The sequence below is a fragment of the Dama dama genome, chromosome 11 (assembly GCF_033118175.1).
Source record: "Dama dama isolate Ldn47 chromosome 11, ASM3311817v1, whole genome shotgun sequence".
NCBI lineage: Eukaryota > Metazoa > Chordata > Mammalia > Artiodactyla > Cervidae > Dama > Dama dama.
The window spans coordinates 7,772,629-7,794,803 of NC_083691.1; the positions used below are offsets into that span (position 1 = coordinate 7,772,629).

The 22,175-nt window shown below is 50.4% G+C and overlaps 1 protein-coding gene and 1 long non-coding RNA gene across 14 annotated transcripts in view; one reads left to right on the forward strand and one right to left on the reverse strand.

Moving 5' to 3' along the window:
- The window catches only part of ODF2 (outer dense fiber of sperm tails 2), a 29,035-nt gene extending 10,348 nt beyond the window's left edge, over nt 1-18,687 (reverse strand). Inside the window, exons 1-14 of one of the 13 annotated variants that reach the window (XM_061154517.1) lie at nt 18,509-18,638; nt 17,141-17,374; nt 15,693-15,783; nt 14,721-14,837; nt 14,441-14,509; nt 9,904-10,074; nt 8,828-8,988; nt 7,996-8,125; nt 7,313-7,444; nt 3,360-3,431; nt 2,227-2,298; nt 1,977-2,093; nt 1,175-1,360; nt 538-647 (exon numbers count right to left, since the gene is read on the reverse strand). In XM_061154517.1, coding sequence (XP_061010500.1) covers nt 538-647; nt 1,175-1,360; nt 1,977-2,093; nt 2,227-2,298; nt 3,360-3,431; nt 7,313-7,444; nt 7,996-8,125; nt 8,828-8,988; nt 9,904-10,074; nt 14,441-14,509; nt 14,721-14,837; nt 15,693-15,783; nt 17,141-17,172 — 1,460 coding nt within the window. In that variant the 5' untranslated portion in view covers nt 17,173-17,374; nt 18,509-18,638. Of the gene's footprint in view, nt 1-537; nt 648-1,174; nt 1,361-1,976; nt 2,094-2,226; nt 2,299-3,359; nt 3,432-7,312; nt 7,445-7,995; nt 8,126-8,827; nt 8,989-9,894; nt 10,075-10,250; nt 10,281-14,383; nt 14,510-14,720; nt 14,875-15,692; nt 15,784-17,140; nt 17,375-18,508 lie in introns of those variants that run through there. The other 12 variants (XM_061154513.1, XM_061154511.1, XM_061154512.1 and 9 more) reach the window with 12 other exon arrangements.
- Nucleotides 17,872-21,861, forward strand: LOC133064431 (uncharacterized). Its single transcript, XR_009694636.1, has 3 exons — nt 17,872-18,281; nt 19,072-19,196; nt 19,351-21,861. It is a non-coding gene; the product is annotated as an uncharacterized LOC133064431 (long non-coding RNA).
- Nucleotides 21,862-22,175: the final 314 nt, after the last annotated feature.

Sequence of the window (22,175 nt, forward strand, 5' to 3'; positions counted from 1 at the left end):
AGCCTGATACATAGTAGTTGCTCAATAAACAAATGAATGAACACATGAATACGGCTGAGCCGGATAATGGTCACTGTTGATAGTTCACCAGTGACAAGGAAGGTGTGTTCAGTCACCTTCAACTTAAGGCCACTTTTGCCCACTACTCCCAGGTGATACCTCTGACCTACTGACTGGTAGAGACAAAGAGAAGCTGAGAGAAGATAGGGCAAAGGCAGAAACCAGTTGCCTTGTCCCCCAAGAACTGGAAGGAGGATACCACTGTGGCTGGGCCTGTTTCTCTGCCGTGCAGGTTAGGGCCCCGCTCTGGCCAGGTATGAGCAGAGAAGGCCCGTCCATACTGCCCACCAGGGGCTAGGACCCTGGGACAGGGCTGGAACCAGGGCCTACCTGTGGGCCAGTCCAATGCGGCCCTGGACCAGAGGAGACCAGATGGCACCCATGTGACCCACATGAGCTGCCTTGGGATACCTGGCACCTCGCACCGGCTCACCCCCTCCTCCAACCGGCCCCATGCCCTCTCCTCAATAGACATACTCGTTCAGGACAATAATTTCCAGCTCAAGGTCTCCCTTGTCTTTTACAACTTGGTTATAGCGGCTCCTCCATGACTCCAGAGTGGATAAAGCTTCAGCGACATAAAGATCCTGGGAACAGGGGACAGTAGACAGGGTCCGTCGGTCAGGTGTCAGCACTGAGGCCCAGGGAGCCGAGGGCCGTCCCAGGCCACACCCCTCACCCTGATAACGTGATAACCCCTGATAACCCCACTCCTGCGATTCCTTTCTAGAAGCGCTGAGACTAAAGCAGCAGCCAGATGCTGCTTTTCAGTTTCCAGCATCACACGCACCTTGACTGCAAATCCATAACCATCATTCCCACCTGCGATACTGCTGTGGTTAGAATGTCCCACAAACCCTCCACTTGTCTCCAGCCAGCTGCCCTCCCCCATCACCATCCTTTTAGCTGTTTACTCCCTGACTGCCTCTTTCTCCAGCCAGCCAGCCATCCTCCCAGCTCATTCACCCCCTCGACTGCCATCCATTTCTCCATTTGCCTACCCAGCCACCTCTCTGGAGCTTTTCGCCTCCACCTGCCCAGCTGCTCCTTGCCCATCCACCGCCCCACCCCTGTCCCTTCCTCGTCGGCCTGCCCTCCTCGGGGAGGCCGCTACCTTGTCGGCAAGTTGCACGTGCAGCTGCTCAGCATACTCCTCGCTCTTCTCGGCTCTCTCTTTTTGGGCTCGGATGGCTTTCTTCAAGGACTCTTTGTCTCGCTCTCCCTTCTGCTTCAGTTCCTTCAGCTGCTCCATGATGGCCTCCACTTCTGCCTTGTGCTGGTTTCCGCTGCGCTCCAGGTTCTGGGAGGCAGGGACAATGGTGGAGGAGAGACAAGAAGTCCAGAGAAGGGTGCGGTGCGGGGTTGGGGGGTGGCGGGCAGCAAAAAGGAGGAATGAGGGAGACAGAAATCAGGTCAACTGTGTGGGAGGTGATACAGACCAGAGATGTGAGGGCCCTGCCCAGCTCCCCAAAACACCTCTCCCATCACGGAACCCGCTGGGTCTTGGTGTTAAGATAGAACTCTTCTGGCATCCTTCCCTGAACTCCCAGTAGTCAGAGATATTCCTCAGTTACTCAGCAGAGCTGTGACCTTAGAGGGTCCCTGGCTCAAAGACGTCAGCCCACCCCCTACCCCCTACCCACCCCATGGGTAGTTAGGAGAACTGGAGGCCTAAGGGATTATATGAATGGCTCAGGAGCACGGCACCCACTGGTCACTGCTGGGAAGAACACCCAAACCCCTGCTCTTGCCCCTGGCCCAGAGTGTCCCTTGCCACTGGCTCAGAGTGCTTTGGCAGCAGCACCCCCCAAACCTTTAGGGGCAAATCCTGAATGTGAGCGCCTTGGCCAGGCCACAGTCCCTGGACTGCCAGGCCCTGCCCTCTCCCTTTCCCACCGGCGGGGCCAAGCCGGTACCTTGATCTGCATACACAGGCGACTGTTCTCCGCCTCTTTGCACCGAAGCTGTGCTTGCAAATGCCCCCGCATGGTCTCCATGGACTTGGAAAGCTCAGATGCTGTCTTTGCTTGAGCCTTTGGAGAGACGGAGAAAGTGACAGAGCCAGGATTTGAACCCAGCTCTGCAATTCCAGAGCACACTCTACCCACGAGCTGGAAGAGCACACTCTCCCGGCCCACACGGAGGAGCGACTGTCGGGGATGGTACCTTCTCACATTGTATTTCCTGGAGGAGCTCTTCCACCTCCTTGTCTTTGTCTTGCAGCAGTAATAGCAGGCGCTGGGGAGAACAGACTGTCATGAGCTCCCTGGGAAGGGAGAGGAGGCTCAGCCCAGGGAGGACAAGACTCCTGTGAGTGCCTGGCCACTGGGCTCAAGTCCCAAAGACACTGGCTCGATCACAGAGATCAAGCAGGAAGCACCTAACATCTGTATCTCAATTTTTTTTAAATAACAATTTAAAATGATGTTAACTGTGGGAAATACTGACACACACAAAAAACACTAAGGAATACCCACAATCTCCCACCCAGAGATAACCACTGTTAACACAGACTAAAAAGCCAAGTACATATTTTGCTGTATAACCATGTTCACCATAGTGTGATTAAATATGTATCTTTTGATAAAGCACCTTAGTATTTCCATTTACTGATGTATCGTAATTTGACAAGGCTCTCGAGCTGCGAATGCACATTCAGGCATTATCACCATGACTGCTGAATCCTAGTGATGTTCAGCCAGGCACCAAGGGCCAAACCTTGGGAATCGTGGTCTCTATTTCTTTCTCTCTCAGAACCTCACAACAGACATTAATACGTCTAATGCTCCAGAAAGTCTTGAAGTTAAACAGCTTGTCGAATGTGCCATTCAGGCTGGTCAGTAGTTTCCCATATTTATTTGGCCATGTATCACTCCCCCCCTCTTTTGTTTCTTATACCCATTAACACTTGAGGAACTCAAGGTTCCATGGAACAGACTTTGGAACATGCTGCCTTGGCAGAGATTCCTTGGGAGAACTGAAATTTTGGGGTCAAGAAGTCTACACCATAATACAAACGAGGAAATTCAGAGAACAAACTGATGGCTTACAAATCCATCACCACCATCACCATCCCTCAGGCTGGCGTCCAACTTGGTGATTCAAGCTCTCAAGTGAGCAGCTAGACAAGCCCAGTGGAGCAGGAGGGATGGGAATATCTGCTTCATATTTTTTACAGATCATGAAACTAAGACCCCCCCAAAAATAGCAGAGCAGGGCTCCAGCCCTTCTGCAGCCGCTCAGCATCTCTATGCTGTCGCCTATACCCGCTCTGGCAGGCAGGGGGCGCTGTGTGTTACCGCTTTCTCAGAGTCCGCCTCCGCCAGCCGTTTCAATAGTGTCCCTTGCTGTTCCATCAGTCTGTCGGAATCCTTTAAGGGAAGGCAGGAAAAGCCAACTCGTTAACCAATAAACTGAGATGTCTACTTCCTCTAGATCCTATTCCTTTCCTGAAAATTATATTTCTCATGATGGAAGTAATGAATTATATACTCATCATAAAATATTTAATGAAGCCCTCATCCCCACCTCCAAACCCAGTCCTACAGTGGCGAGTTTGGTGACTGTCCTGCCCTTCCTTTCTTTCTGCATTTACACAGAGCTACCCCTAGAGAACTATCTTTTGGGAGGTGAGGGTGGGAAGGAGTTAATGTGTAATTTTACCAAAATGATACCATACTGTAATTCTGTCTACAACTGGATTCTCAAAAAACACATTTATTGAGATATAAATGCAGATACAGGCCATCCATTTAAAATGTACAATTCAACAGTTTTTGGTATATTTGGTAAAATATAACAAACTTTGCCGCCATTTTTAAGTGTAAAATTCAGTGGCATATGGTACATTTACAATGCTGTGTAACCGTCACTACCATCTGAAAGAGAGAAGTGAAAGTATTAGTCGCTCAGTCGTGTCCGACTCTTCGTGACCCTATGGACTATAGCCTGCCAGGCTCCTCTGTCCATGGAATTCCACAGGCAAGAATACTGGAGCGGCCATGCCCTCCTCCAGGGGATCTTCCCAACGCAGATATCGAACCCAGATCTCCTACATTGCAGGAGGATTCTTTACTGTCTGAGCCACCAGGGAAGACCCACTACTATCTATTTTCAGAATTTTTTCATCACCTAGAAAGAAACCCGCACCTGTCAAGCAGTCAGTCTCCATTTTCTCTTCCTCCCTGCCCCCAGAAACCCCCAATCTGTGCTTTTAGTGTGTAGGGGTGGGCTGGGGTGGCATGCCACATGACTTGCAGGATCTTAGTTCCCTGACCAGGGACTGAACCCTGGCCCTGGCAGTGAAAGTGCCAAGTCCTAACCACTGGCTGCTGCTGCTGCTGCTCAGTGGCTTCAGTCACGCCCGACTCTGTGCGACCCCATAGACGGCAGCCCACCAGGCTCCCCCGTCCCTGGGATTCTCCAGGCAAGAATACTGGAGTGGGTTACCACTTGCTTCTCCAATACATGAAAGTGAAAAGTGAAAGTGAAGTCGTTCAGTCATGTCTGACTCCTAGCGACCCCATGGACTGCAGCCTACCAGGCCCCTCCGTCCATGGGATTTTCCAGGCAAGAGTACTGGAGTGAGTTGCCATTGCCTTCTCTGGCCGAACCACTAGACCACCAGGGAATTCCCTAACCCCTAATCTGCTTTCTATCTCTAAAATGCAGCGGTATTTTTAACCTCCCCCCATAACTTTTGGACAATAAGGTGGCTCCTGGGTTTTGCAACAATAAATACCAGGTTTTGCAACTGTAAAATACTGCAGCAATAGACAAGTTGAGCATATACCATGGTGTCTCTCCAGGACTGATACAAAGGGTAAGAATGGCTGGGCCAGAAGGTTTGTGATTTGTGACAGCTGACATGCCCTGCATAATGCCTGCACTGACTCACACCTTCAAGCAGGATGTGAGAGCACCGGGCAGCAGCCAGCCTCTACCTCTTGCCAGTCTTGCCAGCATGAACCCTTCTGATAATTCGCACTTCCCTAATTACTGAATTATTAAATAACTCTCATGCTTATTTAGCCATTTAGGCTTCCCCTTCCCCAGACTGCCTGCTCACACCCTTGCCCACTTTCACACTGGGCTGTGTCTTTGTGAACCATCTCTATCCTTCCTCCCGGGCACCTGAACAAAGTACCCCTAGAAGAAGGCTCACTCCTCTTTCCATTTCAGTCCCTCAGTTCACCCTAACGGGCCGAGAGAAAAGGGCTCCCTGGTCCCGAAATTTCCCGGGGACCCAGGAACTGAAAGAAGACAGCACTGTGGTTTCTCTGGCAACAAGAGGCAAAGAACACAGGATGAAAGCCTGGACCAGGGATCCAAAGGATAGGCCATGACGCCCTCTGAGCCTCTGGGGGACTCTACACCGACTAGCACGTGACCACAGCAAATCCCCCACCCTATGGAGCCAGGCACTGTCACCACGCCCACTACACGGACCAAGAGACTGAGGCTGGGAGAAGTGAAGTCAGCTGCCTGAGATCACAGTCGGAAAAGGCAGAGCTGTGCCCAAAGCCAAAGAACTCCAGAGCCGGAACAGTGCCCCCACCGCTCTGAGCACTCCCCAGGAAGCACTGAGATGGGGGTGCAGTCCCGAGGGCCGCACAGGCAGAAGGAGGTGAGCACCTGGATAGAACTGGGGACACTTGCTATGGGTGGGAGTTTAAATTAGCTGACCCCTCACCTCCAACTGGAGAGTCTGGGCTTCCAGGCTGGTATAATAGGAGGTAAGAAGGCAAAAAGGGAAAACAACTGGTAGGAAGAAGTTTTCTGAAAGCCTCTCCAGTCCCAAGACAAGCAGTAGCATCAGCCACCATTTACCAAGCACCCACCGCGTGCCGGGAGTACACACAATCCTCGTCCAGGCAACATCTCTAAATCGCTTACCACCCCATGTGAAACATGCTATTCCCATTTTATAGGTGGGAAATCCAAGGCCCAGAGAGATTAAAAATCACCCACCCATGAACACTGAACTAGAAATGAGACAGAAATATTTTAAGAGGATAATTTAGCTGTAACTAGTAAAAGTCATAGAAATATATTCTGGAAACTCTCAAGAACACCAGGATAGTCCAGACGACTGTGCAAAATAACACTGCTTGTGAGCGCAAACAACTGAAAACTGCCTCCATCAACAGAAGGGTGAGTAAATAAGTTGTGGTACTGTCACAAAACGGAATAGAGCAGGGCAAATGAACCACCTTAGGTTTCAAGAATAAAAATGGATAGATCTCATAAAAACATTGACTGAAAAACGCAAAGTAAGAATACATATGGAACAATATCATTTATGTCAAGTCTGAGAACATGCTAAACTATACCATACGTTGCTTGAGGATGCATACCCAAGAGAAAAACTATCGGAACGCAGATAAAGTTCCCCTCTGATGGGAGGGAGATGAGGTTATTGACAAAGGAGACCAAGACGGATTCAGTCATGTGGACAAGGTTTTGTTTAGAAAGTTGGATAGCAGGTCCACTATTGTTTTAAACGTTAATTTTTAAAATAAAAGCAAAGGAAGGTGACACTGCTTTTTAAAAAAAAGATGGTAAACTAAGAAAAATAGGGAATTCCCTGGCAGTCCAGTCATTGGGACTCTGAGTTTCCATGACAGGGAGTGTGGGTTTGACCCCCAGTCAGGGGTCTAGGATCCCACAAACTGCACGAAGCAGCCAAAAAAAAAAAAAAAAAAAAAAAAGTCCTAAACAAGCAAATAAACAAAATCTAAGAAAAATACCATCTTGTCAGGACTGGCATTTTGAGACTCCAGGTACCCCTTTGGGTTGAACCAAGTGGGAAGAGAGCTGTTTATGCTGTCGGTCTTTTCAGAATCATTTGCTAACATATAATATATTTGAGACCATATTTTTTTTAAGAAAACAAAGTGATATCATACAGTGTATCTGCCAGCCATTAAGCCTCCTACTTCCTAAAACTCAGGTCTCCTCCCCTGCCTGCTTTGCCACAGGAACCCTGGGATGGGCTAAAACCCCTCCCTGACTCCCCGCTGCCCTTCTGACTTCCAAGGTCCTTCTTGTACTGCCAGGCCCGCTTCAAAAAGGAAGGCAGTCTGTCTACCAGATGCCCGGCGTTTCATGTGATTGATTTCAGCCAATCTTCCTATGACCCCTCAGGTCAGCAAGCACCGAGAATATTTTCTTTTTACAGACAGGAGCCTGCAGGGCTGGAAGGGCCCAGGCTCTGCACGGGAGCCTGGGTGGGGCGGGGGCCGCCCCTCACCTCTTTGCAGTGTTGATCCCTCAGCAGGTCTCGCAGAGTGCGGTTGGTCTCTTCAAATGTGCTCAGCTTCTGCAGGAGAAGTTCCTTCTGCCTCGTTAGGGTGTTGATGTCCGAGCAGGTCATCTGTTTCTCCTGGAAGACAGGAGGCAATCTTGCCAGGCACAAGGGGAGAATGGAAGAGCTGGCACAGGGAATTTCCATGGGGAACTTAGGAGTCCCTGGTGCCAGGAAGCCTGGGCAAGAAGAGCTGGGCAAGGCAGCTGCAGGAGGAAGACCAGAAGGGATGGGCTGGAGCTGAGCCTGCTGAGAGTGCCAGGCAGAGAAAGGGGCCAGAGAGCTCAGTGTGGGCAAGAGCAGTTAGGGCAGGCTTCCTGGAAGAGGTGCACTTCCTGGACGATATACTTGGTGCCTGATACTTGCAAGAATCAGACAGATGCCTGGATTTACTGTGATCCCAGGAGACCCATGATGACATCTCCTCGGAGGCCCCGGCTACCAAAGGTCATCTTCGAGGGTCAGGCCCCAGAAGTGAGAAGGGGGGGGCTGAGGAGTTAAGAGTGCCCTGCCCTGGCCTGAAGATGTCATAAAGTCAGCATGATGACTGCGTAAAGACCCCGCCAGAGTCTGCAGGTGCCCCCTCTCTGGGCCCAGCCCCAGGCTGGGTGGCTTTGGCGGCCGTTTACCGATTTCAGTTTCCCGATGGTGTCCTTCAGGGCCATGACTTGTTTGGCAGCAGCAGCCCCGTCCATTTCAGCCTCCACGAGCTTGGACATGAGGCACTCCTTCTCCTGCTGGAGGTGTTTCTTCTGCAGCCTGGGGCCAGAAAGAACAGGACCCTGTGAGCCGCCCCCCAGGGCCCTGCCCACCTGAAGCTGCGAGGCTCGCCTCACAATGCCCTGCGAGCCTCATCTCCTGGTCAGGGTACAGGAGTGGGGGAGGGGGGCAGGGATGGCCCTTCAGGCCCGCTCGGCCTTCTGGAAGGAAATGCGGTCACCAGAGCGGGGCCTCCATACCAGGAGACGTGCTGCCACCTGCTTGTCTCTCAGAAACCAGTGTCACCGCAGCCCCCGGCCACTGCCAAGGTCACCTAGCCACCACCTTCAGATCCACTTCTGAGCTCTCCCCTCCGCTCTCCCCACGTCCGGTCACACCGCTCCCTTGCTTCCATCACCCTTCAGTGGCTCCCAAGCACCCTCACTGCAAATGCCTCCAAGTGGGCACCAAGAGCCCTTGCGAACCTGTGGCACCCCTGCCCTTGGCCCACCCTATTGCCCTCGCTCTGGCCTGCTTTTTGACTTCTCAGTCACAGACGCCTCCCTCCTTGGGGCCTTCCCAGAACACGATCCTGCGACCGGCCGCGTCTTCTGCCCGCGTCCCCACTGCCTGGCTCCCAGGTGTCCTGAGGGACTCTTGTTTTTTTCACACAAAGGTCTCCCCGATGGCCTCCCCCACTGCACTCTGCAGGGGATCAGGAGGGCGCGGTGCCCGTGCTGACCCCGGGGCCGGGCCGCTCACATGGTGTAGTCCTTCTCCTCCTTCATGCGCTCGATGTTGTGCCGCAGCACCGTGTTCTCGTGCTCGGTCTCGGCCAGCTCTTGGGCCACCTCCTCCAGCTCCTCCTTCCGCTCCTCCAGGAACCTTTTGGCCATCTGGCGCTCTCCCTTCTGCATCTTGACCTGTGTGGGGGCACGCAACCAGGGGCCACTGAGGGGAGGCGGCCCCTCCCCACATCTCGAGGCCCATCGCTCGGGACCAAGCGGAGGGCACCTCGGACTGAGCACTCAAGTGTCACGGCGGGGGCGGGAGGGGGGCTCCGCTGGCCGCAGCTCAGTCAGGCGTCACAAAGACCCTGGGCGGTCACTGTTCCTCTCATCTCGTCACTGAGGAAATGGAGGGGGCAGCGCCTGAGTGACTTTCTGCTTGGGGACGGAGCCAGGATACAAACGGTGGTTCAGCTGGCACACCACCGCAGGAGGTGTCACTAAAAGGCCCCTGCCCCGCAGGCTGTGGAGAAAGGCGGGCCTGTTGCCAGACAGCCACCAGCCCCAGGTTCTCTGGGGAGGCCCGTGGGCCCTGGGCGTAGCGGAGGCTAAGGACACAGGCCCCACCAGCAGCCACAGCCTGGAGTCTGAGGCCACTCCGCCAGCTTCGTACTTGGGGGCCCTTGGATTTCCAGGTCCCACCCAAAGACACAGCCCAGCAACTGAGGACAAACTTCCTTCGCCTCTCTGGGCAATTGCTTTGTTTTTTTTTAAACTTCTGCATAAAAACGGAAAAGAGGCCCTAGTGTTCCAGTCATTTCATCTCCAAAACAGGGACAATAATACCATCGACTTCATTTACTGTTGCCAAAAAAAAAAAAAAAATCAAACCAGGCCATCCATACAGAGCACCTGGCAAGGTCATGGCCAGGCCCGGGCTAAATGCTTGATGGAGAGGAATCCCAGGTTGCCCTGACTACCTCCACAAGGGCATCTGAAACCCTGGGAGGCCTGCAGAGGCAGCTGGAAGGGGGTGTCCACCAGGACACCACCTGACAAGTCTCCAGCGGCCTCGGGACACTAGGCAGTCCAGCCCCTTACCTCCCTCACCTCAGACTTGAGACAACCAACCGCGTTCATTAAACTGTCAATCTTCTTATCATAACGGTTCATTTTACAGTGACCGGAGTCATCATCTTCTGTAGAGAGGTCACTTAACCGCATCACGGAGACCAGCTTTTCTGAAGATGGTGGCGTGATCTCCAGGCAGTGAGGTGGATTCTGATGTAGAGGAGGGAGAAATATATGCACTCACAAGGCAGAACTGCAGCCACTGGTCCCACCAGCCCCGACTGTCCACTGGGCAGGAAGAGCTAAAACCGCTAAAGGGCAACCACAGGGACCCCAGAGGAAAGGACACACCAACCTTCTTGGTGGAACGTTATCTCATTACCTACCCTCATTTAAATGATGTTTCTGAAGCTCTTCTAATATAGAAATAAAAAGCCTGCGTTACAATGTCAAGTTTAAAATGAAGGACATAACAAATTGGCAAAACCAGTAATTCCCAAGGCTGGCAAGAGTTTGGGGCAGGAGATACTCTCAAACACCTCGGGTAGACTCATGAAATATGGCAAGTGTTTTAAAAGAATATGAATACATGATAGTGGATCATTGCAAAGGCACACAAAGCTTCTATAACAGGTATTTTAAGGACAAGTGGAGATCTGAAGTTTGACCCAACACTATATGATTAATAAATGAAGTTTGGGGAAAAAAAATAGAAATGAAGTTTTCAGGATGAATCATTGTTATTTTGGCATGGAGAAAATGGTATTAGAAAAGCATACAGACTAATTTAGGGTTAAAATAGTGTGTCTGGAAAATGTTTACTTAAATATATCAACAGAAAAAAAAATTTTTTTTAAATGCATGTGCCCCTCGTAGAAGTTTATGTAAAGCTGAGTAAGACCTTTGAGACTTCAAAAAGAAATTCTAATCTGGGGGCCAGCATTTCCATGGGGATTTGATACATTGAACTTTTTGACTCTCTCATTCTACACATTTATTCCAGTGCATTAAGTAATTGCTATTTCTCACTATTTGCAGTTTTTTGCTTCTCTTAAGCTAAGGTGGTTAAACTTCTGCGCCAATTTCTAGGGTAAGACGATGGCTATCAGGAATAAAAGGATGTGTTTTACAAGCGTGTAGCTGGTTATGTCAAACAAGTAAGACACATAGGGTGCAATTTTAAAATGTATGTGCTCTTTACCCCAGTACACTGTATTTTGAGGAATTTATCAAGAATAACTAAGAATATGAATCAATATTTAAATTCAGGTTAGGATATAGATAAATGTACAAGCAGACAGTACAGGTTAAAAACTTAATAGTACACAAATGTACATACAATGGAATAAGGCCTTAAAAAAATAATGTACAATGTAAATATAGTCAAAATATAAGGGAAAAAAGGTTGTTCAATAAGTAAAATATAATCCCACTGCTACAAAAATCAAAAGAATGAGTATATTCACAAGAAAGGATCCGGAGAGCTGGCACCTAAAGTTACAGGGGTCTTCTCGGGGTGGTAGAATTACAGGTCTTTTTTACTTTCTTCCCTGGGCTGATTTTGATTTTCTGATTTTTCAACAATGACTATGCATTGCTTTTATAAGAAAAAAAAGTTATTCTTAATCTATAAAAGGAGGACAATAGGAAAATATATAGATAATATGATTATAATTTAAAAAAAGAAAAAACTCTGCATCAGAAAAAGTGATAATAAATGTACCAAAATAGTAAGTTTCACTGGTTTCATTCAAGGGTGGGAGCGAGAACAGGACCAGAGAGGACCTTCTGGGGAAGCTGGTGATGCTGATTTTGGAGGTGGGTGATAGTTACAGTTTGTAAAAAGTCAACAAGCAGCACGGTTCTGATGTGTGTGCTGGAATTACAAGTGATTGTCTCTTTTATAGTATTTTCAACTTTCCATCATAAAAACAGATGACTTGCTTAATAACAGAGGAAAAAAACCCAGACGTGTTTTCTCCCAAAGATATCTTAGGTACCAGAAGAGGTTTTAAAAATCAAACAAGAATAAAAAAAAAAAATCAAACAAGAATCCCCACATTACATAGCAGCTACTGGAGTCCATGTCCAGCTCCACCACAAACTTCCTCCTCCTAAGGTCTTTTCTCTCTTGTCGATAATGTAAAGGATGGGCTGAGGCCTGCTGGGAACATGGGAGGCCACTGAAAAGTGGAGAGGAGCTAGTCCAAGAGGACAGCATGAGAGACAGCTACTGCTCAAGGGATGGTCGGCCACATCTCTGGGCCCCTCCATTTCTAGGATTCTGTGGCCCCAGGCCTGGAAGGGGTACTCAGCTTTCCAGAGGGGACCATGGCTCCTAGCAACCCATGTCAACAGGAAGTCCATTTCCACAGCGGCATGACTTTTGATATTTATATTTCCAAAAAACTAAGTCTCTTCACTAAAAATAAAAAAAAGTGTTTTAAACTATAAAATATATTATGTGATAAAGACATTCAGGCAGACCACAAAAAGATAAAGCAGTAAAGCCTCCCACACCCGGAGGTAATCACTGCTTGCTACTTCTAGTATTGCCTCCCAGAACATGTTTGTACATACAAACATATTCACACACACGTGGACACACAGATGTCCTTTTCTGCACAGACAGGGCCACACTCTCTGTGCGGTGCCACGTGGTGCTTATAGAGACACCCGCCTCCATCTAGCAGAGGTTGTGTGGCACTCCACTGTATGGATGCGTCTTAATTTTAACCAATACCCTCCGTTAGATGGCGTCTAATTTTTCCCTAATACAAACAATGCTTCAGCAAACATCCTGTTACACACAGATTCCTGTGCTCTTCTGTGACTTTTTGAGCATCAATTCCCAAATGCAGAACTACAGAATCCATGTTTAGATAAATGCTGCCATACCATCCACTCAAAAACTCTCTAAAAAGATTCAGTGATAGCCCTATATGCTTGTCAACAGAAAATATTCTGAATCTGTTCAACTTCTTTCCACTCAACAAAAATGATAGCTTGATATTTCTTCGAAAATGTAGTTGGTTCTAATTTACATTTCACTGATTCCTAGTGAGGTACACACGGTAGAAAAATCTTAGAAATCATTTTAATTCCAATCTTCCTGGGAGAGAGATGTCAGAACACTTGTCATGTACTCCCGAGAATACCAAACTCCCTTGTCTCTTAGGGATTAAATGAATCAGGGAGTGAAGAGCATGAAGTGTGACTCTAAACTTCAAAGTAATTACGATTATTTCTAATTTTAAAAGTAATAAGCTCTCAGAAAAAGGATAAATCTTTCAAAACAGAGCAGGCATCATCCTCTTAAGATATGGTCACCCCTCGGTATCCACAGGGATTGGTTCCAAGACTCATGGATACTGAAATCTGAGGGTGCTCAAGTCCCTTATGTAAAATGGTGCAGTATTTGCATGTAACCTAGGCGCATCCTCTTGTACACTTTAAATTCTCTCTAGATTATTTATAATACTTGATACAATGGAAATGCTATGTAATTTGCTGTCACACGGCAAATTCAAGTTTTGCTTTTTGGAACTTTCTGGATTTTTGTTTTTCATCTCTGGATGGTTGAATCCACAGACGCAGAACCGGCGGATATGGTGGGCTGACTGTAGTCTCAAGGCCTTTACTTGTCTCAATCATGAGACTTCGGGTCCAAAACACAGCCATAGGCCTTGTCTTATCGTTGGGTTTCTTCACTGCAATTGACCAGAATGTAAGCGTAGAGGGCAGAGCTGCCAGTGCACAGCAAGAAATGTCTCAAGAAATGCATGAATTACTGCACAGAAGGATGGATGGACAAACAAAACGTGTTGAGGCATGGCCAAAAAGAGACAACAGTTCTCCTGGTACCTTGGCAACTAATACTGAAGACAATTATTCCTCAGGAGATTGTTCCAATGTATGTTTTTTTAAGTTTCTGGCCACTCCACGCGGCATGTGGGATCTTAGTTCCCTGACCAGGGATAGAACCTGTGCCCTGTGCATTAGGAGGGCTGAGTCTTAACCACTCCACCACCAGGCAAGTCCCTATTCCAGTGGTTTTGATTCTATCTACGGAGTAAGTGCATGGTCTCTTATGCAAGCGACCACAAAAGAGAAGCTGCCTTCCTGGATGTGTACATTCTGGTATACATTTGTCAAGTCTGCTTCAGACACTAGCACAGTATTAGCTCCTCACATACAAATCAGAGAGGCTACGGGTACCACCTCTAGAATGAGACACCCTGAGTCCTACCTCCAGCTCTGCTACTCCCTCTGTGACACTTCACCTCTCTGAGCCTTGGGTTCCCATCTGCACCTCGGGAGAGCGGGTGCAGCTACCACATTACGGTGTTGGAAGGACTTGAGAAGATTCTCGTACTTTCAGGGTTTAGCAAGGCACTCAGTGAGCGGGACCCACTGGGACATCTCTGAGAGCTACAGCCAACCCTGAACCATACTGAGCATAAGGCCTGCTAGAACCTGACCAGTCCGAGAAGAAAAGCCTGAACAAGAATGAGCCTACCTCCCAATTGCATCCCACATGCCGGGCGGATGATTTTCCAGGGGGCATCCAAGGTACCTTGGTTTTCACCCGGACACTCCGCCGCACATTCACGGTGTCCCCTTTCATTCCGCGCTTATGAGATTTCTGTGGAAAGGGACAAACCCAGGGTCACTTCCCTACACAGCTGGCCGTGGCGTCACTCTGCAAGTGGCGTCCGCTTCCAACTCTGCAGGGGAGCCTCTTCTGACTAAGGCTACTGCTGCCTTTTCTGGGTGACTGTCCTGCCTACCTTCCAACCAGGCGACCGACCTCTGACAGTGAGTGCGTTGGCCTCACCCCCGTGGCATGCTCCTACCTGGCTGTTGGTCGCTGACGTTTTGGAGAGTTTTTTTATGTGGACGTGGACAGGGGTGTTCTCATCCACGTGAACATGTAAGGGGGGAGTTGAAGAGCGGTCCTTCATGGTTCGCTTCTGGCAGGCGGGGGAGGACAACACAAAAAAGGTTGATCTGCGGATGAGTAAACTGGGCATAAAAACCGAGTTCACAGCCTCTGGGGGCCACTGAAAGCCTAGCCACCAAGCGAGCAGGACAGCGACCAGCACTACTGGCATGCAGGCGGGAAGCGAGGCGGGTGTGCTGTTCAGCAGGCTCATGCAGAGATGCCAACTGAAGACCAGTGGGGAGACCCAAGGCCGCCCAAGAAAAGGGGCTGAGCGACCCACGGGTTCTATACAAGAGTCTCAAACCCAAGGCCCCGGGGTCCTCAGAGCTCCATCTCTTTGCAAGCCTGCTGGAACGCACGGCTCCTCCTGGGATGCAGCAGAGCACAGCTGGAAAGCGGGTGGGGCCGCCACGCCGGATTCTGAACGGGGCATGTGGATTAGCATGGGAAATACACAGACGGGTTAGGGTGCAAGACACGACAAGCAGCAGGCAGGTAAAAGACGATCAAGACAGAAAGCTGGAAGAAATGCCGAGATGAGAAGGTTGTACAGCTTCTAAAGACAACATAAGCAGGGCCAAACACAGACCCCCTGCCCACCAGCAGCTCCTATCAATCCCCGTTCTTTTACTTTTTTTCCTTCTTTCTTTTTTGAAAATTTGTTTCATTATTTTTGAAATTTGTCTGGAAAGATTAGGTTAAGACAACCTCCTCACACCCGGCAGCCTTACCACAGGCAAAACCGAATCCATCCAGGAGCAGTCTATGTATGAAGGCACTTAACAGAGCGCCTGGCACCGGGGTGCCAGCAGAAGCCTGCGTTTTTTTTTTTTTTTTGGCTGGACAGCAGGTGGAGGGGCTGCTCCGAGCGCATGTCACCTACCGTCACGGTAACACTGGGTGCGCCGCAAGGTGTCCTCAAGACCTTTTTCTGCGTGAGACTCGTTACTCCGTTCTTTCCACACGATGGAAACCTGTACCCAGGCACAAGAACCAGATTATAAGCAGAAAACTAGGGCTCTTTTATTTCTTAGCTCTCCCGAAGTTATATATATATGTGGTGGCTAACAAGTTCACGGCTAGGAGAGCCAGTCTGGAATTACTTGGCTCCCTTGACACGAGCACCAAACACTCATGGTGTGCCCAGCAGGAGGATGGAAACATGGGGCAGTGAGCAGTCGCAGCGCTGGCTTTTTAGCCTGCCATTGCGTCACACTATTGTGACCTTTTACTGAAAAGCCCAGCTGTCATCCTTTCAGGAGACAAAAAGCAGACAGCATGTGGGTAACAGTCAACACAGTAGCCTGGATGAGGGTGAAAGTGCCCAGAATACTGCCTGGGACAATGCTCAGGGAACGACTGACCTGAAAAGACAGAGCCACAGGCTCTGGAATAGTCTCTGTGACTCAGTCTCATAAAACTAATCATCAAATATTCAACTAAGAGGATGAAAAATGATTATTACCTAAAATATTTCACTTGCTACCCTTTAAGCACCTAAGAGGTAGGGTTATTATTATTTTTTGTAATACCACATCTTACTTATACATAAATGGCCCCCTCACCAAATATGCAAATAAAGCAAATATTTAATCTCCAAATTTTGGCAGCAGTACATCCAAGAACTCCAAGACGGGAAGGGACTTGAAAAGTACATGTGATCCATCCCACTGCCTAAAAGACAGACCCCAAAATACAACCTTGTCCTCACGCTATCTTATTTTGGGGAAAAAAATGCAATATAAAAATGCAACGAAAAATTCTCAAGCACTTTAGCACACACTTTGTGGTATGTATGTCACACCTTGGTAAAAAAGAAAACAATAAATAAATAGAGTCCTACTAATCATCTAGCAAAGGAATTACCAAACCTGGGTAGACAGGTGTTTCTCCTCCTCAGATCATTTGTGAACACTTAGAAGTCAATAGATGTGGAAAAGCTCTCTTTCTCAGTAGGCTTTCCATCAGACTACCTGGATTCCATCAAGATATGGATAACTGCGACATCCACCTCTTACATGGTTATTTACTGACACCTAGCCTCCTTTCAAAAAAGATCTGAGCCTAGTATTCCAGTGACAACAATGGTGATCCTATTTGCTACCAGGAACTGGGGCACCTGAGGAAAGAGGGCCAGAGGGAGGCATAGAGGGCATGTGAGTGCATTTTCCTCCTTCCTCCTAAAAATTAGATTTGAATGTTTTGGCCCAGGCCTTCAGTACACAGAAACAGGGAAGCTGGGAAAATAATCCTTCAGCCAGCCCCGCCTGGGAGCCCCTGCCCACGTTTCCCCTGCCCTGTTGGCAGAGATGCCCCCCACAACGGCAGTACCTGGGGGAGCCGCCTGAGGATGAGGCAGACATGGTTAGGCATCAAAGCCGCAAAGGTGGGCAAATGGGTCAGCAGGCTCTGGCTCAGGGGGACCCAGAGGGGCTTGTCAATGAGAATCTCAGGGGCCCGGCATCAAACGTCCTCTCAGGGGAGGAGGGTGGAAGCTTTAGGGGTGGCTGTTGGATGAAAACTTGGGAGACGCTCCTCTACTGTCCAGGTCGCACAGCAACTGTCCTGCCGAAGTTGGGGGGTGGGGTGGGGTGGGGGTGGGGGTGGGGGTGGGGAGGAAGATAGGAGAGAGGCTGAGCGACCCGGTGGGCAAGGGCGGTGAGAGCTCCGCTCCCTAGGGAGGGACAACAGGGGGCGGAACTTCGAGGGAAAAGGACCACCACACCCAGGCCCCCCAGCGAGAGGGATGGTGGAGTGGTCACCAGCGGCGGGAGTGGTGTAAACCTGAGATGCTGGCTAGCGTTGCGAGGAAGTTGGGAGAAAACCGCTAGGCCCCAAGTGGGCCCCAGAGGGCCGGAACCGGCGCTGGGAGCTGGAGGGACATTCGGGGCGGGGCCAAGGCAACAGTCTCCTAGGAGAAGGGGCGTTCCCGGCAGAATAGACACCCGAGAAGGCCAATAGCAATTGGAGGAGGGAGGAGCGGAGGCTGCCGGGGCGGGGCAAAGGGGGCAGCGAGTGGGCCACCCCCCGACGGCGGAGGGAAAAATTGCTCCAGGGGCGCAGCAGCGGCGGCGGCCGCTGGGATTTTAGTATCCGAGTTAAGAGCGGGGTCGACGCCGGGTTGTGGCAGGGAGCCGGGGGCAGGATTCCCCAGGAGGGAAGCCCGCCGCACCAGGGAGGCCCTTCTAAACCAGGTCGGGAGGCGGTCCCCGAGGACAGCGCTTGCCTACGAGGAGCCCTGCCCAAATAACCGTCGGGCCGATGCGCTGCAGGGAGGGCGAGGAGGACGGGGCGGGGCCCACCGGCCGGGGCAAAAGAGGGTGCGGGCCCAGTCTCCGTCGGCGGAGAGAGGAAGGACGACCACCCACCAGCGGGCTGGAGGGGCCCCGTTTCTGCCCATAGAGAGGAGGGCGAAGCCCTGCCGGAGGGCAGCAGAGGAGGAGGTGGCAGAGCGCCCTGCCGGTGTGGCCAGGTGAGAAGAGGCCCGCCCGTTAGCGGGAGGAGAAGGCCCGCGCCGGTGGGCGGGGCAGGGGGGGGGTGCTCGTCCAGATTCTGACCCGAGCGGGACAAGCGTGCAGGCGGGGGGCGGCCTGGGTGGGTGGGTGGGCGGGTGTCTGGGCAGCGGGACCCAGCGATCCCGAAGGAGGCGCCCCCCCCAACCCGGAGCGGCCTGGGTCCCGCCTCCCGGCGGCCTCTCACCAGGAGCGACACGGCTGCGCCCAGAAACGCCGCCTTATGAAGTCGTTGAAGTCGGAGGCCAGGGCCGTGCCATGGAGACGCCGCGGCGGATGCAGTCCGGCCCCGGCGGCGACTCCTCCCCGCTTCCGCCTCCTTTTCCGACACCCGGTCGGCAGCTCGCCCATTGGCCAGTTCAAACCCCCCCGGGAGCCTCTCGGGTTTAGCCATTTAGGCTCAGCCCCCGGCGTCACAGAGATGCCTCGCCAGCAGCAGCTGCAGCAGAAGCCCCGCCCTCTTCCCGGCGCCGCGCCGCGTCGCGTCGTCATGGAGACGCGCGACGCCACCGAAGGTCCCTGCCCCGGCTTGTCTAGCCGTTCAAGGCCGAGCTTAACCCCCCGCCTCCGCCATTTTCACCCTGTAGTCCTCGGTTTCCCTCACTTAGGGTAGCAACCAAATTCCAGCCCGCCTTCGTATTGGGCCAACGGGCTCATAGTGAACCTGTGAAGTCCCTCAGTCCTGTCCGACTCTTTTCGACCCCCATGGACTGTAGCCTACCAGGTTCTTCCATCCATGCAATTTTCCAGGCAAGAGGACTGGAGTGGTTGCCATTTCCTTCTCCAAGGGATCTTCCCGACCCAGGGATCGAACCCAGGTCTTCCCGCATTACAGGCAGACGCTTTACCGTCTAAGCTCAGAGAGGGGTCACCAAGTAAGTTTGTGTGTCCGCAGCTGCTGCGCACTGCTTCTGGAAATACAGTCCTGTCTCTTCTCCCCCCCGCCCCCCCGTTGGTGCAGAGATGGACCCCCACTTCTGCACACCACCCAGACTCTCTCGCCGTCCCACACTGTCTGTCTTCGTCCAGGCTGGAGGAAGGGACCGCGCGTTCCCCAAGATCCTCACCGCCCTCCTGCACAGTATACGCCCGCTGTGTGTACAGACCTATTCCGCTGAAGTTCTCGCTGAGTCGCCATCTTCTCAACTATGCTTCACTGTCAGCCAATCGGGGTGGAGGGGGGCTGTCACGTGGCTCATGGACCCACCCTGGATTCTGGAAGACTTGGACATCCTCAGGGCCAGCCTGGTCTCAGTTCCTTAACATCATCTCCATGACTTTGCCCGCACTTCAGCCGTGCAGGCCGAAGATCTACACACCGGTTCACTCTAAATCTCAAGTTCCAGCTCCCCTCCCCCTCCAAACAAAACTACTACTTATGCTGTCCGCCCCCCCATGCCCCACTGTCTAATGTGTAGTCATTCATCGGTGTTAGGGAGCCACCCACTCCCTTTATCCATTTCATTTTCTCCCTGTTAAGTGATGGAGCCCCAATCACTACTGTAATCCAACCACCTGAGTGAGTCTCCCCAAAGATCAAACGCACAAATCATTTCCTTCACCCTCAGATGAGCCTTTACCACAGTCCAGCAAGTGTCTAATTCATTCCTGAAGTCCTCCACCTCCCCACACTGGCTTTTCCAAATCTTTGCCTCTTCCGCATCCCATACACCAACTCTCCTTTTTCATAGAGGGGGAAAAAAAAGCCATCCAGTGGAATTTCCTCCTTCTCTTCACCTTCCCTCACCTTTAACTTCCACCACCTTATCCCCCACTTGAAAGGAAGTGATGTCATTCTGAGCAGCCGGAGGTAATCTTGTCTACAGGCCTAGGTCAAACATCTCTGTGGAATGTCTCTTGCAATCCCCAGCACAAGAGTTGTTGACTGATTCTCAGTGCTCCCACATTGAATGAACGAACATTAAGTCCCTAACTGTGTGCTAAGCCCAGTGTAAGGGACACCAAACTAACATGTCCCACTTGGCCTTCAAGGAGCACACAGCCAACCACTTTAGCATGACCAGATGGGATGCTTAAAGCTTTTTCCTCCCCACCCACTGGAGGATTTTGCCTGTGGTTTTGTCCCCTACCTACCGTCTGAGGAGGGTCTTTCTGAGTTGGTGCGGTTCTTTGGGGCTTTTGTGATAGAGAAAGGTGGAGAGGTCACCCCCTTAATACACACAAACATGCACACACGCACATGTGCACACACACGCTAGAGGTGAGTGACAGGAAAGATGAGGAAAATCTTACAAGAAGGGGAACAGAGAGGTATTGGTGGGGTGCTGAAGACAGGGGAACAGGGACACCTGTAATGTGTGAAGGACATGTGGTTGGGAAGAAAAGAGGGACTTTAAAGTATAACTGTGGTCTGGATATCTGTCCCTTTTGTGGTATTTGAAAAATGCAGGTACAGAATTCGAATGATTCTGATATTTTTTGGCTGCACCATGCAGCTTGCTGAACCTTAGTTCCCCAACCAGGGATCGAACCCACTTCCCCCTGCAGTGGAAGCACAGAGTCCTAACCACTGGACTGCCAGGAAATTCCCTGATGTCACTTTGGATCTGGATCGTGTTTTATGCACTTTATCTTAGCCAAAAAAACAAGAAGTGATGGATTGTATTTTCTGAATTCAAGCCACTCTGAGCCTGGTCAGCACCACCCTCTTTGTTATTTTTTTAAGGGGCCCACCCAACACTGATGATGTTGGGAAACAAGCAGTCCCATACATGGCTGGTAGGTTTAAAAATTGATGTAACCTTTTGATAGGATGATTGAGCATTGTACTCCAAAAACCCAACACTCAACATCCTCTTTGAGCCAGAAATTACACACTTGAGAATATATTTTAATGGAATAACCATGGAGGTATATGAAGATTTCGACCTTAAAGAGAAATTCTCCTTCAGCCCTTGTTGTCTTTAACATGGCTTTGCTTGAACTCCCCCTTCTTTACCTTCTCAAGAGGTGAGAGACTCAGGGAAAAAGGGGGAAAGGAATCCCCTCAAGCTCACCTATAGACTAGGCAAAAAAAGGGATCCATGTGGTCCAGACTTCTGGAAAAGGAAACTTTGTATGATTCAGAGCAAAAGCGGAATTTAAAAAAAAAAAAAAACATGATTGATAGTATGTATTTACCCAGTGTGTGCCCAGTCATGTCCAACTCTTTTGCAACCCCATGGACTGTAGCCCACCAGGCTCCTCTGTCCATGGGATTTCCCAGGCAAGAATATTAGAGTGGGTTGCATTTCCTTCTCCAGGGCATCTTCCCAACCCAGGGATCAAACCCAGCTCTCCTGCATTGCAGGTGAAATTTTTACCACTGAGCCGCCTGGGAAGACTAGTGTACACCTGTGCATATTCTATCTGAAATCTGGTGCAAGAATGACTGATTCAGGAACTTCCCTGGTGGTCCAGTAGCTGAGACTCCACTCTCCCAATGCAGGGGGCCCAGGTTTGATCCCTGATCAAGGAACTAGATCCCACATGCTGCAACTAAAAATCCTGCATACCACAATAAAGACTGAAGATCCCGTGTGCTGCAACTAAGACCTGTACAGCTAAGTAAAGATTAAAAAAGAAAAAAGAATGATTGGTCCAGTTCAGTTGAGAATACAGACTAGTTAGGGTAGGGTGGGGGTGGGGCGCTTGTAGATTCTGGATCCCAGCTTACAGATCTGTCTAACCTGAGGTCTCACTGAAATGACTAATATTTGTGAAAGGATTAAGAATTTTAGCTACTTGATAATTTGTGCATGAGTGCTAAGTCACTTCAGTTGTATCCAGCTCTCTGCGACCCTATGGATTGTAAACCACCAGGCTCCTCTGTCCATGGGATTCTCCAGGCAATA